Below are 18845 nucleotides of genomic sequence, written 5' to 3'. Positions count from 1 at the left end.
GGAGTCTCCAAGCCTTTCAACAAAACTCTACGGAAAGTCACTGCCCAGCCCGAAGACAAGGGAAGGAGGAGGAGGAAGACAAAAGAATAAAGGAACAAATAAATTAAGCTGGAGGAAATAGTGAAAAGAAGGATTCAGAATGGAAAAGAAAGGCGAGAATACAGTTACTCATGCTAACAAATAAGAACCTGATATCGCCACAGTACACATGAAAAGTTACTTAGACGATCAACCAACCGGTTGAAGGAGTCTGACACGAAGAAAAAAATGTGTTCCTGAACATATTTTGGCAACAGCCAAGGAATGGTCTGGTGGGTGCCTCGAGGTAGTGCGGCTTTAAATAACTCATTCCTTTCGGCAAGACTGGCTGCTAGGACTCCTGAGACCCCTTACTCTTTGCCAAGAGAGAAAAATGCCCCTGGGTCAGTGTATGCGTGCGTGTGTGCGTAATGCCGAGAGCTATTCTTACCAACTGGTCTCACCTTACAGCACGCCCCGAGAGGCGATCACAGAGGGGCGCTGCGCAGGCCGCCCTCAGACGCGCTCCGGTGGGTGCTGCGATCGGTGGTGTGTTCGTAGTGGTGCAGTGAAGCGTGTCGTAAGTCTCCTGAGGAGAGAGATTTTTTACTTAGCGCTGAAGCCATTCAGGAGGTGTGTGTGAGTGTGTGTGTGTGTGTGTGTGTGTGTGTGTGTGTGTGCGTGTGTGTGTGTGTGTGTGTGTGTGTGTGTGTGTGTGTGTGTGTGTGTGTGTGCAAAATTGATTTTAGTGCAGGCCAATGGAACACACGGTGAACCAAGCAATGATGCAGGACTTCTCCCATTGTTCAATCCGCAATGAGATGCGCCACTAATCGTCTTTCGAAGCACGCAAGTTCGTCTCATTAGACGCGGCCGGCAGGAATCCGTTGTCAGTCATCAAATGAAACCGTTGGCTTAACAAATCTCTTAATCAAGGACACGCGCTAAGAATGCGTGTATTATACATCACACTGTTCACGGCAATGATAAATCACAAGTACTATTTATATAAGTTTGTGGTAGATTTTACTCTTCATCTCGGGTTCTTTTACAGGCAAGCAGGCAGTATTTTTTTTTTTTTTACGTTGTTGCCTATTGCGCCGGTAGGCTTCTTCCAGGTGGGGCCTGATGGTCGGCCCAGCCCGTTCTGGCGCAGGCGAGTGTTTATAGTGGCGCCATCTTGCATATAAAAAAAAGAAAAAATATATGGCACAATATTGTTGCAGCATGAAAGAAAGGTCCTGGAAAATATCATTTCGCCAATAAACTGCTGACCAGACTCTTCCAGATAACTTCCGTGGCTTCTTACCGGAAGAAAATTAATCAGCCGTGGAGCAAGAAAAAAAAGTTAGCGTATGCTCTTCGTCGACACCCCATTCTGGTCACTTAACTAATACTCTGACCATGCGGCACACACTTGGAAGGATACTTCACTTTCCTTATATACGTAAAATATCCCATGTACCTATCACGTCTGGAGTCGTCCTCAGGTGTGTGTGTGTGTGTGTGTGTGTGTGTGTGTGTGTGTGTGTGTGTGTGTGTGTGTGTGTGTGTGTGTGTGTGTGTGTGTGTGTGTGTGTGTGTGTGTGTGTGTGTGTGTGTGTGTGTGTGTGTGTGTGTGTGAGAGAGAGAGAGAGAGAGAGAGAGAGAGAGATAGGCAGACAGACAGACAGACGGACAGGCAGACGGACAGACAGACACACACAGACACACACAGAGGAAACAACGTACAGACAGATGAGTAGGCAAGAGTATAGACGTAACTAAATGTTTCTCTCACTGACTGGCTAAATATATAGTCAATCAGAGGACCTGGATTAGGAGAGCAAAGCCTAAAATTTATTTTTTCTCCGCAGGCAGAAGAAGGCCACTAGATCTTTCGGTCACTAAGACACCTTTAGGCACCCACCACTACCACCGCCACCATGCCTGGCCACATCAAAAAGTCCACGGGCCCGGACCCGGATCCGTCCGAATTCCTTTACATCTCAAGGGAGATGAAGATGAAGGACGCCACGAAGCCCTACGATTCGAAGAAGTCTTGCTGGGTGCCTGATCCCAAGGAGGGGTATGTCGAGGGTTTGATTCAGGGTACCAAAGGGGACAAGGTCTCCGTGTTGGCTAACGGTGAGGTCAAGGAGTTCAAGAAGGACCAGGTTAACCAGGTCAACCCACCGAAGTACGAGAAATGCGAGGACATGTCCAACTTGACCTACCTAAACGACCCCTCCGTCCTCTACAACTTGAGAACTCGTTACGTCAACAAGCTCATCTACACCTACTCCGGCCTCTTCTGTATCGTCGTCAACCCGTACAAGCGCTACCCCATCTACACCAACCGTACTGTCAAGATCTACTTGGGAAAGAGGCGTAATGAGGTGCCGCCTCACTTGTTCGCCATCTCCGACGGCGCCTACAGCAACATGCTTCAAGGTTAGTTTATCCTGATTATATCAAATGGTGATAAGGTATTAGACTGGTAAATAATCATGTGCTTCTCAGATATATAAAACACCCTAACACATATTTACTTTTCGCAGTTGGTGAGAACCAGTCCATGTTGATCACGTGAGTAGCGTTTGTGTTTTCTAGAAATTCAACTGCATGAACTGACGTATAAATGCATACTGACATGATCAAGGGTGTTATTTTTAATAGTAATTGGATTTTTTAAATGTCGAGTAAATGCCACGTAGACATTTCAAGCGGTTTAAACATTTATCATGAAATAATTGCACAACTTAATTTCATGCTCAGCGGCGAGTCCGGGGCCGGCAAGACCGAGAACACCAAGAAGGTACTCTCCTACTTCGCTAACGTCGGCGCCACTCCCAAGAAGGATGGAGAGGGAGAAAAGCAGGTAAATGCAAATCAGTTTTTTTTTTAAGTAGGATATTCATAAAATAAATGACAAAATATCTTACGCGCTAAGGAAATTATGAGTCTGCTTAGAATCACCATCTCATAAAAAAAACATAATGGTAAACTTCCCTCTTGTTCCTTACAGAATCTGGAAGATCAAATTATTCAGACCAACCCTGTGCTCGAAGCCTTCGGTAACGCCAAGACCGTCCGTAATGACAATTCTTCTCGCTTCGTAAGTCTTTCTACGCTCAGATTCTATAAATTATGTAATGGCAATGTTCACTTGGATATAGAGGAATCTATTTTCTTTCAGCAAGCTCTACTCGTTTCATCAGACCATCTCATTTTTCAGGGTAAATTCATCCGTATTCACTTCCAACCTACTGGCAAGCTGTCTGGTGCTGATATCGAGGTCTACCTGCTGGAGAAGGCTCGTGTCATCTCCCAGCAGTCTCTTGAGCGATCCTATCACATCTTCTACGAGATGATGTCCGACCAGATCCCTGAGATCAAGCGTGAGTAGAGGGTAACTTTGCTAGCAAATAAGTGAAGCTGGATTTGTTTTATTGAGAATGAACAACCGTATGGCTTTCGTTTTCCCGAACATTTCATCACCATAAAAACACATGAATGTACAAGTAAATTCATAGTCCTCTGCAAGGAATGTGTAATACCTCGCTCCATTCCCAAGAATAAATAGGAAGATGAAAATAGAGGGAAAAATATAGACAAGCCTTGCGGGTTCTGTTCTCGTTCGCTTGAAAATTTAAATTTGTACAAAAAACATATATATATATATATATATATATATATATATATATATATATATATATATATATATATATATATATATATATATATATATATATATATATATATATATATATATATATATATATATATATATATATATATATATATATATATATATATATATATATATATACATATATATAGCAACGGAAAGCAGAATGAGTTTGTCTCATTAATATTCCTCCATCATTCTCCTTAGCGATATGTTGCTTGAGCAACGACATCTACGACTACCACTACGTGTCCCAGGGCAAAGTCACTGTCCCCTCCATCGACGACAAGGAGGACATGCAGTTCTGTCATGTAAGTATTACAATGTGGTAGCACAAAGTAGGTTTGCCTACCATTTGCTAAATGCATCGAATAAGCCTCCCAAGTAGTTAAGGGGTCCTAAATTGGAGTGTACTGGCACCTAGTAACTAAAACAGAACGACTTTTAGGTGAGCTTGACCTAGCGAAATTAGGTTTAGAGACATATTATAGACCGAACTCGACTACTGTCCGAGGCACTCATTGGCCTACGAACATGTCTTATGGGAAGATCAGACATACCGCCCCTGTTTTGTTTTATCATGGCTCCCGGAAGCAAATTTCACTATATAACACAGATTCCTGGATACTGGGTGTTATATCTTATTTGCTTATGTTGTGAAAGTATGCAAAATGGCCATTATTTATTTCAGACTTTGCATTTGTGACCAGAATAATGAAATTTAGTAATTAACCTATATTCGATGAAAAAACGACAAGTTTGCACATTTTCTTCTACATTAGGTCTGAATAAAGCAACAGACGAATCAAAATTTTACATGTATTGATACTACAGCTATATAAAATGGACCAAAAAGTTTAAAAGTGAGTAGTATTTCGAGTTTACGACTGTAATGTAAATCACTTACACGTATCAGCTCCTAAATATAATCTTCCCTCATGTTTTCGTCATACGCTCCTTTGGTAGCGGCGTTCAAAGTCAAGTATAACGTGGAGGAAGCACTCTCCATCCACCTTTGAATATGCTCCCTTGTTCTTAATTTATCAAGAGAGCGTCAAGGATATGTACTTCCAGGTTCAGTCAACAGCCCATTTTGCCGCAGTTCTTCACCTGAGACTCAACTAGTTTTACATAATTTTCGGCCTTGTGATTGCCCAAGAAGCCCCTAACTACTGCAATGAAGCTGTTCCAAGCTTCTTTTTCCTTGCTACTTTGCTCGCTGGAGAATTCTGTGCCCTCCAGGATCTTCTTTATTTGTGGTCAAACGAAGACACCAGCTTTGACCTTTGTCTCAGATAGCTAAGGAAGGAAGTCTTGAAGGTACTTGAAACCTTCAGACTCCAGCGCAAGAGATGTGCCTAACTGATCCATAAGACCCAATTTTATGTGCAATGATGGGAACAATACCTTCTGAGGGTCCACTAGTGGCTGACATTTGACACTTTGTCTCTCAATAAAGAACTAACTCAGTTCGTTGTGGCCAGCGCTTCCTGTGGTACAGAGATGGAGTATCCCTGTTCCCCTTAAGGCAAAGATAACAGGGAAGCTGTAAATCCTCCTTGGAGACCCATCATGAATGCCACCATTTTAAAGTCTCTGATAACTTCCCAGCCATACTCATCATTCTTCAAGGCTTCCAGCAATGTTTTGGAATTGTTGTATTCCTCTCTGAGGTGCACCGAATGAGCCAGGAAATGAGACGGATACTTTATCCCGTTATGGAGCAGCGCAGCTTTTAAGCTTCTGGTTGAGCTAACAATGAAAAAGCACCATTGATTCGGGCAGCAGGGACAGACTGAATACATTATGGCAGAAGCAGTACCTCATCTTGAGGATTGAAAATAAAATGAAAAATGCTGGTGACGCTTCCTACGACTTGAAACTTGCAAACTTTCATCTGACAAAGTTCACTCCTTGAGCCTGCGTGTTAAAAGCTCGGCATTCGACTTTACTAGACCAAGATCTCTGATCAAGTCAATGAGGTCTCTTTGGTTGGGGTAGTATGTTTCTCTAAGCAGCTGCACCTCTGAAATTGTAATCTGAATCTTTAACGTTTCCCTCCACTTCTGAGTTGCTGCTCTCCTCTGAGGGTGGCTGCTTTCTCTCTGGTGGAATGGGTACAGGTGGAATGGGTGCAGGGAATGTAGGTAAATTTCATTACCCAGGTCACAAAATCAGTCTGAAGAAAAAATAGGTCTTTTCCATTTACTTTAGGCATAAGCAATTGAGAAATAATACCTTCTGCCCAGAAACAAGAAAAAGTAAAAAATTGTTACACAGTGGTTTTGACCGAGCCAAAAGAGCGACAAACGAACGAGCAGATAAGTCAGATGTTTTGTACTGTGACGGATCAAAGTGGCGCCACGGTAAATGGTTCTCATTGAGAGCTTATGCTTCGGCCAGAACTTCATTTGATAGATAAGGTATAATCGTTATTCAATAAAATCCCAAGCATGGGTCTGGCCTTATTTAGCCAATCAAACAAAATGGCAAACACTATCACTTAATTTACACGATACATTTAGTTTCTACTTCACCTTTAAAACAATATATTTAACGCCGAGGTGAGTGTCAGGATTCATCAATCATGTTGAAAGAAATGGACAAACGGCCGATTGGCTGTAAAGTATTTTTATACAGTAAGGACCTATTAAAATAATATCATCTTTGATCCAGGATGCCTTCGACATCCTGGGCTTCACAAAGACAGAGGTGGAGAACGTGTATAAGGTCACCGCTTCCGTCATGCACCTCGGAGAGTTGAAGTTTAAGCAAAGAGGCCGTGAGGAGCAGGCGGAAGCTGACGGCACTGAGGTGAGTTGCATTTTAGTACCCATTTGACATGTAAATGGAATTCAGTAGTAGTTGTTTTCGATTTTTACTTTAATTTCAGTACATCATAACATGCTGTTGCTTCTCATTCAGGCTGGAGAGAAAGTCGCAAAACTCATGGGTGTGGACGTCAATGACTTGTACATGGCCATCACGAAGCCCAAGATCAAGGTCGGAACTGAGTTTGTGTCTAAGGGTATGAACGTTGACCAGTGTACCTACTCCATCGGTGCCATGTCTAAAGCTCTCTTTGATCGCGTCTTCAAGTTCATCGTTTCCAAGTGTAACGACACCCTTGCCACCGGTCTCAAGCGCGCTTCCTTCATCGGTGTGTTGGACATTGCCGGCTTTGAGATCTTTGACGTAAGTTATTGTTCTAAGAAATGCCTTTTGCGTATGTATTATTAGTTCTGATTTTTATAGGTAAGTGAACTGTTTTCTAAACATTCAACCAATTTTCTCATCCAACAGTTCAACGGCTTCGAGCAGATCTGCATCAACTTCTGTAATGAGAAGCTGCAGCAGTTCTTCAACCACCACATGTTCGTGCTGGAGCAGGAGGAGTACAAGAAGGAGGGCATCAACTGGGTCTTCGTGGACTTCGGCATGGACCTGCAGGCCTGCATCGAGCTCTTCGAAAAGGTATCATTTTCAACACTCAGTATCCTTTTACTTTTTAATCAAGTAAAAATTTCATGAAGTGAAGGTTTCCCAGAAAACTATTCTCAATAATACATGAACTATTACTACCTCAGGATTTTAACTCCGAGTTTTCCACAGAAAATGGGTCTCCTGTCCATCCTGGAAGAAGAGTCCATGTTCCCTAAGGCCACAGACAAGTCTTTCGCTGAGAAGCTGAATGCAAACCACCTCGGCAAGACTCCAGTATTTATCAAGCCCAAACCACCCAAGCCGGGGAATCCTGAGGCCCATTTCGCCATTGTCCACTACGCCGGCACCGTGAGCTACAACTTAAGTGGATGGCTTGAGAAAAATAAGGATCCTTTAAACGACACCTTGGTCGATCTGCTGAAGAAAGCTAGCAATGAACTAACAGTTACGATCTTCGCTGACCATCCTGGGCAGTCTGGCGGCGGCGATGATAAGAAGGGTGGTAAGTATATAACGAAAAGCTAAATATATTTGCCTGGCTTGTATTTAGATGCCACGATTTTTTAAGGTGAAGTATTCTCGGAAGCCCATGCTTTAGGACAAAGAAGTGTTGAGATGGCAAAGGTTTTCCAAATTTAAATAGTTTGCATGGTATCCACATTGGGAATTGGCGCTGGTATGTGTTGGTTCATTTGAACCAATAAGACTAAAATATAAATCCATAAAAGGCTTCATTAAAGAGAAAATCTTTTGAGCTTGATATCACCATCTGAATTTAGCTAAGACAGTGTAGTCGATGCTTACCTTATACTTGACAGTAATTAAGAATAACTGACTCCAGTTTTCCGCACAGGATTTTATTACAGAAATATTAAAAATCCCAATTTAAATAAAAAAAAATGAAATCCTGATGCATTAAATGGATGGTAATAACGGCATTTACCTACTCTACTTTCTTCTTATTAACAAACATTTCCTTTACTTCCAGAGTGACAAGGAGCGATGGCTCCTCCACTTCGAGTCGGACCGAGTTCAGGGTCTGACATTACTGCGCCTAAAGCTGCTTGAATGGCACATAAATTATGACAGGCATAAAAATCAAACAAAAACACCTATCAAATAATAATGCAAAAATATTATTTATATAGATTTTACTATCATCCCATGACACAGGTTTGCAAATAAATATATATATATATATATATATATATATATATATATATATATATATATATATATATATATATATATATATATATATATATATATATATATATATATATATATATATATATATATATATATATATATATATATATATATATATATATATATATATATATATATATATATATATATATATATATATATATATATATATATATATATATATATATATATATATATATATATATATATATATATATATATATATATATATATATATATATATATATATATATATATATATATATATATATATATATATATATATATATATATATATATATATATATATATATATATATATATATATATATATATATATATATATATATATATATTCATCCATAATCTCCATATTTTTTTTGCAGGCAAGAAGTCAGGAGGATTCAAAACAGTGTCATCATCCTACAGAGTAAGTTTTTGCTTATAATCCTATATGCAAGTCTTTCAATAAAGTTCAAACCTATTCGATGATATCCATTTCAAATTATCTGTAAACAACAGGTTTCTAATTATTAATATTGTCCGTTCACAAGAAAACGTGATAAAATTGTTCAATTCCCTTGCTCCTCTAGGATCAGCTGAACAACCTGATGAGGACCCTGAACGCCACTCACCCTCACTTCATCCGTTGCATTGTGCCCAACGAGACCAAGTCCCCGGGTGAGTCTGGCGCCATGACCTCCTAGACCTCTTAGCTGAACACTTATACTTCAATGAGATTATGACGCTTCTGGTTCATTTACGCTTCTAACGCCCCACAGGTGTGACTGACGCGGCCCTCATCATGCACCAGCTGACTTGTAACGGTGTGCTTGAAGGCATCCGTATCTGTCGCAAGGGTTTCCCCAACAGGATGGTCTATCCGGACTTCAAGCATCGGTAAGTACAAAAAATACCAATCTCTAATAAAAAAAAAAAGGGTTTTCATGGTACCAATGGCGACTGAATACTGCTACATATAGATTTTGTACTTTTGTTTTATATAAGTACGTCGGAAATGACAGTGCCGGGTGAAGATGGGGGTCATTCTTCTTCAGAGCTCGAAAGGCAGGTCTAAGGTCGGTTACATTTTAACAACCCTCAACATCCTCAGCGAGATCTCTGGCATACCTCTCCCTATCCCTCTTCAGAAGGGTTCTAGTCCTTCGTGACAGAGCCCTGTATCGCTCCGAGTTCCCAGCCAGCCTGGCAGCACGACTCTCTTCTATATTCTCCATTGTCTCCCTCGAGGCAACGCCACTCCTATTATAACTAATTTTCAGATAAATTACAAACGATGGAAGTTATAATGATTTATTCATTGTTCTACGTTTTACAGGTACAAGATCTTGGCTTCTAAAATCATGTCCGAGATCAGGGACGACAAGAAGTCTGCCAAAGCTTGTTTTGACAAGGTTAAGCTGGATGAAGAGTCCTACCGTCTGGGTCACACGAAAGTACGTGCTCGCTTAACTCATAATTTGTGCCAATGGGAATTTATGCGTGTTTTATGGACGGTTTATACAAACAAGTTCTTCAGAATAACTTTTAATGCCTTGTTCTATTTTCCAAATGTTTTATGCAGGTATTCTTCCGTGCCGGAGTTCTTGGCCAAATGGAAGACTTGCGTGATGACCGGATCGGTATGCTTCTCACATGGCTGCAGGCTTGGATTCGCGGATTTGCCGCCCGGAAGGTGTACGACAAGTTGCAGAAGCAGCGCATTTCCCTATTGGTGGTTCAACGCAACATCAGGAAGTATATGAAGATGCGTAGCTGGCTTTGGTACTCACTCTGGATTACCCTGAAGCCTCGTCTCACAGTGACGCGCATCGAGGATGAACTCCTTGCCCTGGAGGAGAAAGCTGAGACCGCTGAGAAGGAATACGCAAAGGCAGTCAAGATTCGAGAAGAACTTCAAGCCACTAATACGACCCTGCAAGAGGCAAAGAATAACCTACTGATGGCTCTCGACTCTGCTAAGGGTGGTGTGAGCGAATTCTTGGACAAGCAGAACAAACTCCAAAGTCAGAAAACCGATCTCGAGAATCAACTTACTGTAAGTGATTTTGAGATTTATTATATTAGTAAAAGTAAATGAGATCATTGTGAAACAGTGATTGTTGCCTACTTTAAGTCTAGTTGACGATAAGATTGCCATATTTGATATGAACTGATATTAATACGTATTTTAACACCCAGGAAATAACTGAGCGCCTGGCAAACGAGGAGGAAACTCGCAATCAACTGGTGCAAGGTAAGAAAAAGTCTGAACAAGAGATCTCGCGTCTCAAGAAAGACCTATCTGATGTTGAGCTGACAATTCAAAAGGGAGAGCAGGACAAGGCTACAAAAGACCAACAAATCCATAACCTAAATGAAGAAGTCGCCCACCAGGAGGAACTCATTAATAAAATCAATAAGGAAAAGAAACACTTGCAGGAATGTAATCAAAAGACATCAGAGGATCTCCAGAGTCTTGAAGATAAAAGCAACCACTTCGGCAACATCAAGTCTAAGTTGGAACACACTCTGGACGAACTTGAGGACTCCCTGGAGCGAGAGAAAAAACTTCGTAGCGATGTTGAGAAAGCAAAGAGAAAAGTGGAGGGTGACCTCAAGCTGACTCAAGAAGCCATTGCCGACCTGGAACGTAATCAAAAAGATATCGAGAACACAATTCATCGCAAAGATAAAGAATATGCAGCACTCGTTTCTAAGATTGAAGAGGAGCAGCTCCAGGTTTCGAAGGTACAAAGACAAATCAAAGAGCAGCAGGGCAGAATTGACGAACTAGAACAGGAACTTGAATATGAGCGACAGTCCCGCGCAAAGGCTGAAAAGAGTAAGACTGGCTTGGCTAAGGATCTGTCGGAACTCGGCGATCGCCTGGAGGAGGCTGGAGGAGCAACTGCCTCCCAGATCGAGCTGAACAAGAAGCGTGAGGCTGAGCTGAGCAAGCTCCGCCGCGACCTAGAGGAGACCAATATTCAGCATGAGTCTGCCCTTTCTCTTCTTCGCAGGAAGCACAACGACGCTATAACAGACCTTTCAGAACAAATTGATTACCTTAATAAGATGAAAGCCAGGTAAGTTATTATCAAAATTATACGTATATGCTAATAAAAGATATAGGGTTCTGGAATATGTGTAAGAATATATATATATATATATATATATATATATATATATATATATATATATATATATATATATATATATATATATATATATATATATATATATATATATATATCTTCAGGCTGGAGAAGGACAAGGACTCCATGAAACGTGACGCAGAGGACGCAAGGGCTACCCTCGACGGTCTGGCCCGCGATAAGGTAAGATCTTAACTTTTGCCAAATATCAATATTACAAATCGATAGATCTTTGATGTTAACCTCTCTCTCTCTCTCTCTCTCTCTCTCTCTCTCTCTCTCTCTCTCTCTCTCTCTCTCTCTCTCTCTCTCTCTCTCTCTCTCTCTCTCTCTCTCTCTCTCTCTCTCTCTCTCTCTCTCTCTCTCTCTCTCTCTCTCTCTCTCTCTCTCTCTCTCTCTCTCTCTCTCTCTCTCTCTCTCTCTCGTATTTTTCGTATTATCTGAGAGGCAAGACCTCTCAACATTTATTTCTTTAACTGAATTAGATTTTTTCCATTCTTAATGCTTAAGACGTTGTTGAAATTATGTACCTGTTGCTGCAGAATATAGTAATACCTTAAATCAGAATGATACAGAATTACATATATATATATATATATATATATATATATATATATATATATATATATATATATATATATATATATATATATATATATATATATATATATATATATATATATATATATATATATATATATATATATATATATATATATATATATATATATATATATATATATATATATATATATATATATATATATATATATATATATATATATATATATATATATATATATATATATATATATATATATATATATATATATATATATATATATATATATATATATATATATATATATATATATATATATATATATATGAGAAGACAGCCAAACAGATTCAGCAGCAAATTGCCGAAGTAAATGCAAGGCTGGATGAGTCGAACCGCACCCTCAGCGATTTCGACGCTACCAAGAAAAAGTTAGCAGCGGAGAACGGAGACCTTCTGCGCCAGTTGGAGGAGGCCGAGAACCAGATCGGTCAGCTGTCCAAGCTGAAGTTGTCACTCACCAACCAGCTGGAGGACAACAGAAAAATGTCGGACGAGGAGAGTCGGGTTAGTAATATTTGCTGTTCGGTGGCGGGCAGTGGGAAGAGTCATTGATCGCCAAGCACTTTTTACTTCAAAGGAGAGAAGAAACGTATCTCTGTAGTGTGTTTCTGTTTTAGAACGACTGGCTTAAACATTAATGAAAAAAAACGTTATTTGAGAGCAAGTAAATATAAATTTACATCTAATCTATTATATAATGAATAGAAACTTACATATATTGTAATACGTATATCATATAATGCAGTAATGAAAATTTATATTCCCTTTACCTCAAACAACATTTTTAGCACATTATTTTCATATAATTTATATGAAAGTAATATCTTATTTTTATGGTCATATTTTTAAAGGTTGTTGGATGGTTACAATATCATAAACTATATAATATCATTAGTGTATCTGGCATTCTCGGTCTGAGGACATGCAATCCTTTCAAATAACTAAATTATTATTGATATTCTGCTTGCAGGAGCGCGCAACGCTACTTGGCAAGTGCCGCAACTTGGAGCACGACATTATCGGCCTCCGAGAGCAGCTTGATGCAGAGAGTGAAGCCAAGGCTGATATGCAGCGATTATTGTCCCAGGCTAATGCTGACATTCAGATGTGGCGTTCTAAATTCGAATCTGAGGGTGTGGCGCGAGCTGAAGAAATTGAGGCGGCGCGCATGAAGCTGGCAGCACGCTTGGAAGAAGCGGAGTCACAAATAGAACAGTTGAACATCAAGAACCTTAGTTTGGAAAAAGCTAAGCAGCGGTTGGCCTCTGAAATTGAGGATGCACAAATCGCAGCAGAGCGGGCCCAAACCTTGGCGTCCTCGGCAGAGAAGAAGCAAAAGAACTTCGACAGAATCCTTTCGGAATGGAAATTGAAGGTTGAGGATCTTGCTGCTGAACTGGATGCTTCTCAAAAGGAGTGTCGCAACTACTCTACAGAGCATTTCCGTATTAAGGCTGCATATGAAGAAAATCTCGAACACCTTGATGCGGCTCGACGTGAAAATAAGAATCTTGGTGACGAAATCAAGGATCTTGTGGATCAGATAAGCGAAGGTGGCCGATCCTTCCACGAGCTGGAAAAGAACGTTAAGCGACTGGAAGTCGAGAAGGATGAACTTCAAGCTGCCCTGGAGGAGGCCGAGGCTGCCCTGGAACAGGAAGAGAACAAGGTTCTCCGCGGCCAGTTGGAGCTCAGCCAGGTTAGGCAGGAGATTGACCGTCGCATTCAAGAGAAGGAAGAAGAGTTCGAGAACACAAGGTGTGTGATTTATATCACGACTGAGATAACAGAGTAGGTTTATATATATATATATATATATATATATATATATATATATATATATCTATATATATATATATATATATATATATATATATATATATATATATATATATATATATATATATATATATATATATATATATATATATATATATATATATATATATATATATATATATATATATATATATATATATATATATATATATATATATATATATATATATATATATATATATATATATATATATATATATATATATATATATATATATATATATATATATATATATATATATATATATATATCTATTATATATATATATATATATATATATATATATATATATATATATATATATATATATATATATATATATATATATATATATATATATATATATATATATATATATATATATATATATATATATATATATATATATATATATATATATATATATATATATATATATATATATATATATATATATATATATATATATATATATATATATATATATATATATATATATATATATATATATATATATATATATATATATATATATATATATATATATATATATATATATATATATATATATATATGTGTGTGTGTGTGTGTGTGTGTGTGTGTGTGTGGGTGTGTGTGTGTGTGTGTGTGTGTGTGTGTGTGTGTGTGTGTGTGTGTGTGTGTGTGTGTGTGTGTGTGTGTGTGTCTGTAATTCACCACGGCCTGATCACGAGTTGGACTTGGTTTCTCTAGCACTTGAGCAAGTGCTCATTATTGTCGATCTCTGGGTACTGCCAGGACCTCACACACCACACAATCCCACCTCCCTTGCTCAAGGGGGGACAGTAACCACTCCTAGTCAACCTGAGCGGGGCTCGAACCGCCGCCTGTTTTTGCCGTGAAGCCTTGCAGCGCGGCGCTCTAACCGATTCATCTACCGGAGAGCTAGCGGTAGCGGTGTGTGTGTGTGTGTGTGTGTGTGTGTGTGTGTGTGTGTGCCAATAGATTAATCTATATCGTATTTTTAATTTCTAGGAAATGCCACCAGCAAGCTATGGATTCTATGCAGGCTTCACTTGAGGCTGAAGCCAAGGCCAAAGCCGAAGCTCTCCGTCAGAAAAAGAAGCTTGAGTCCGACATCAATGAACTGGAAATCTCTCTTGATCACTCAAGCAAGGCTCACTCTGAGATGCAGAAGGCCTTCAAGAAACTGCAGACAGAATCCAAGGATATGGAGCTGAAGGTGGAGGACCAGCACCGTACTGCTTCTGAATACCGCGAGCAGTTAGGTATTTCCGATCGTCGCGGCAACGCCCTGCAAGGAGAGCTGGAAGAAACTCGGTCTTTGCTGGAACAATCTGACAGGGCCCGCCGCCAGGCAGAAGCAGATTTTGCTGACGCCCAAGAGCAGTTGGGTCAGCTCAACAGCCAGTGCAGCAACCTCACCCTGGCCAGGAGGAAGCTGGAAGGCGAGATGCAAACCTTGCAAGTAAGTACATTGTTTTCATTTTGTAAAACAATAAGTGTGAACGTGCATATTTCGGTGAGAAGAGAGTTATAGAGTTAAAATTATTAAGATAAATTATTACGAAATTCCAAATAACTTATACAACCACGGTCGTTATATATAGAATGGGAGCAAGAGATGACGGTAATTATTTGTTAAAGGTCACCCAAGGATTTCACGGAGGAAACTATTATTTTATGGATTAATTTGATGTGTCTTAATGTACGTATTTAATTACTATTTACGTCGCATATAACTATTACAATTATTGGTTCAACGAACCAAAATATGGGCCCACCTTTACTTGTGTGCCGCTCCCCAAAACGTACAGGGTAGCATCATCTAAAATGATGAAATTAACCTAAAGTAACCTAACCAGAACAACAACCTAAATACACCGAAAGAGCCACCCATCACTCATAAATAGTATCATACCCTCACCAAATAGTAGCCTAGTCCAACAAGCACTTCCGACCCGCACCACAACACACAGGTCAGCATCGTCATTATGGCTGTTCGTGAGCAAAAAACTACCTAGTAGAGTAGACAGGTAGACACCTACCGACACGGGGTAAGCCACTCTCGGTAAGGTATATACAGAAGGCGAGGAGGTGCTGCAAACCTTTCATATACTCTCCTGTGTCCTCATTTTCCGTTTCCCTATTCTCATTAACATCAGAGTAGTTCAGTATGTTCCCCAAAGATATATTCTCCTACCTTCCACACCAAAATACATACAAGCGACAAACACCATTTTCTCAAAATTACCAAAATATATAATGGAAAGTTTTAACAACCACCTCGGAGTCCCCATCTCTGGAGGGGACTAGAAATATGCCCAGGTCGAACCCCACTTCAGTTAAAGACCTAAAATGGTGTCTTGATTATTTTTCCAACTTTTCCTTCATCAATTTCTACAGCATTCGGGGTCCTCGCTCTAATTTCCATTCTGTAGAACACCATCTCTCTCCTTTTAAACCTCACCTTTTCTTCCGAACCGAAATACAGGTTTTAAGGCTTCTGACAGTAATCTCTACTCTGTTCCTTCTTACTATCTTTATGCTGTGTTTAATCCAAAGCTGGATGCTACGTTTACGTACGCAATGACATCACTTGCTTTCGTGCCCACAACCTTAATTCTTTAGAATTTTCTAACATCTGGCTAACACTGAATTGTCATTTTATTACTAAATACGTCTGAGCTGTTTATTTCTCACCTAATTCAACCAACTATGTGAATTTCTTGAACTACATGAATTCGAAAGTGGAGCACGTCTTGCTTCACTCTTCTTTCTCGGAATCTCCATTCTTAAGAGAGTTCAGTGTTTACCATCAGATTTGACTTCCATCCTCTTTCATTGCCCAGGCTGGACGAAGAATAGGGGAAAGGTAGGTGTTTGGATGACTGTGTCGACTTGACAGGCAGAGAAACTGAGTTTTTGAGGCATTCAGGGGCACCAAGTTCCTCGCATCCCAATCAAAAACGATTGCAAGGTCTGGAGCTAAGCGTTCTGCAGCTCCCAGCCTAGAGTCTTGTAATTCCTGTTGGGAGGGACTTACAAGACTCAAGGCTGGAAGCTGAAGAACGATGAACCTCAGACACTGAACATATTTAATGGGCATCTTATTAATGACATATTGGACCTTCTTGAAAACATTTGGGAAGTTGTAAAGTCTCATGTCAGCTTCCTACGGTCCAGGGTATCATAATGTTTCATACCTTTTATGCATCAGTACATATTTTGTCAAGTGTGTTAATAATCTGCTGAAGAAATAACTCGCAGGTAAACAGTAAATACCAAAGAAACGGATGTCTATCTTTCACAAATAAAAAAAAATAAAACGAGTTTATGAAAGCAACAGGGCTGCAATGAGCCTTTCTTGGAAACATGTCATACATTTTTAACGTGTCATTGAAATTACACACACACACATATATATATATATATATATATATATATATATATATATATATATATATATATATATATATATATATATATATATATATATATATATATATATATATATATATATATATATATATATATATATATATATGTGTGTGTGTGTGTGTGTGTGTGTGTGTGTGTGTGTGTACAGTCAAAGTAAATTTGAAAATTTGATAAACACTACACGTCGCCTTGAACTTTAGTTCCTTTGGACTTTGGGCTTTGAACATTTGGCAGATGATAAATTATCTTGTGTGGAGGCCGACAATAACATCAGGAAAAAAATATATGCACTCTTATTTTGTAGGCCGACTTGGACGAGATGTTGAACGAGGCCAAGAATTCCGAAGAGAAGGCCAAGAAGGCCATGGTGGACGCCGCACGCCTGGCCGATGAACTCCGCTCTGAACAGGAACACGCCCAGAACCAAGAAAAGATGCGAAAGGCCCTGGAAGTCTCTTACAAGGAACTACAAGCTAAGTTTGAAGAAAGTGAGGGCAACGCCCAGAAAGCCGTAAAGAAATCTTTGGGCAAGCTGGAAGGCCGAGTTCGTGATTTGGAATGCCAACTGGATGACGAGTCTCGCCGCCACTCCGACGCCCAGAAGAACCTGAGGAAGTGTGAGAGACGCATCAAGGAGCTCACCTTCCAGGCCGACGAGGACAAGAAGAACCACGATAGGATGCAAGATCTCGTCGACAAACTGCAGCAAAAGATCAAGACCTACAAGAGGCAGATCGAGGAGGCCGAGGAGATCGCTGCCCTCAACCTGGCTAAGTTCCGCAAGGCCCAGCAGGAGCTTGAGGAAGTTGCCGTCGCATAATTATTTGTAATCCGACAAAAAAAAATTGTTTACGTTTAATAAAACCAATGGTACATCAGCAATATAGCACTATTTCGATTTCTCGGGGACAAATTAAACATACACTGATTATGTCCTGAATGTAACCAATCAAAATATAACTGATACCACTTTCACTTGTTCTGTTGAAATAAATGCAAAAACATATTAAATAGGTACTGAGGCTGTTCTTACCACTTTAGTCGTACCAAAACATTTGTTTGACACATCGCTCCTTTACAGGGTAACTGATCTAAGCTGTATTTGGCCAACCATTAGACGTAGAGTTTAATTCGCCTTGAGCCATACAACAATAATTGTTTTCTAGTCGAGCGTTGTTTCTGTAACGGTGGAAAATTCCATCTGGAACGACTAACTGAAAATACGTAAAAAGAAAAGCAAACGATTAACCTTGATAAGTTTGTCAGCTGCAGTCTACTTTACAGAGAGCTTCTGTGTGAAATTATAATGCGAATAAATAATTTAATACAGTAAACCAATCCTTCCTCTCACCCTGAAAGACAATATGTTTTAGGCATCAGAAGTAATATATAACATGGCGGTACATTTGCTACTTCATCATAAAATGTCTCAGAACAATTAACAAGCTCCTCTGAGGACATGCC

At 39.4% G+C, this 18845-nt stretch overlaps 1 protein-coding gene across 1 annotated transcript; it reads left to right on the top strand.

The window, feature by feature from the left end:
- Positions 1-472: 472 nt before the first annotated feature.
- LOC127007452 (myosin heavy chain, muscle-like) lies at positions 473-18715 on the top strand. Its single transcript, XM_050878494.1, has 22 exons — positions 473-598; positions 1875-2451; positions 2559-2586; positions 2776-2878; positions 3026-3115; positions 3236-3398; positions 3896-3999; positions 6365-6502; positions 6614-6883; positions 6992-7162; positions 7301-7631; positions 8728-8771; positions 8935-9022; positions 9124-9241; positions 9681-9798; positions 9927-10400; positions 10544-11430; positions 11604-11690; positions 12388-12625; positions 13092-13879; positions 14955-15408; positions 17686-18715. Exons 2-22 carry the CDS (start codon positions 1944-1946, stop codon positions 18199-18201), a joined length of 5718 nt encoding a protein of 1905 aa, XP_050734451.1. The 5' UTR covers positions 473-598; positions 1875-1943; the 3' UTR covers positions 18202-18715.
- The last annotated feature ends 130 nt before the right edge of the window (positions 18716-18845 follow it).

This window comes from Eriocheir sinensis, chromosome 35 (genome assembly GCF_024679095.1).
Source record: "Eriocheir sinensis breed Jianghai 21 chromosome 35, ASM2467909v1, whole genome shotgun sequence".
Taxonomy (NCBI): domain Eukaryota; kingdom Metazoa; phylum Arthropoda; class Malacostraca; order Decapoda; family Varunidae; genus Eriocheir; species Eriocheir sinensis.
This window is presented reverse-complemented; position numbering and strand designations above follow the sequence as displayed.

Coding starts and splice junctions, on each gene's coding strand:
- LOC127007452 (XM_050878494.1), top strand. CDS start 1,944: ATGCCTGGCCACATCAAAAAGTCCACGGGCCCGGACCCGGATCCGTCC. Junction 7,163..7,300: donor GCATCGAGCTCTTCGAAAAG/GTATCATTTTCA, acceptor AGTTTTCCACAG/AAAATGGGTCTCCTGTCCAT. Junction 11,431..11,603: donor CTTAATAAGATGAAAGCCAG/GTAAGTTATTAT, acceptor ATATATCTTCAG/GCTGGAGAAGGACAAGGACT.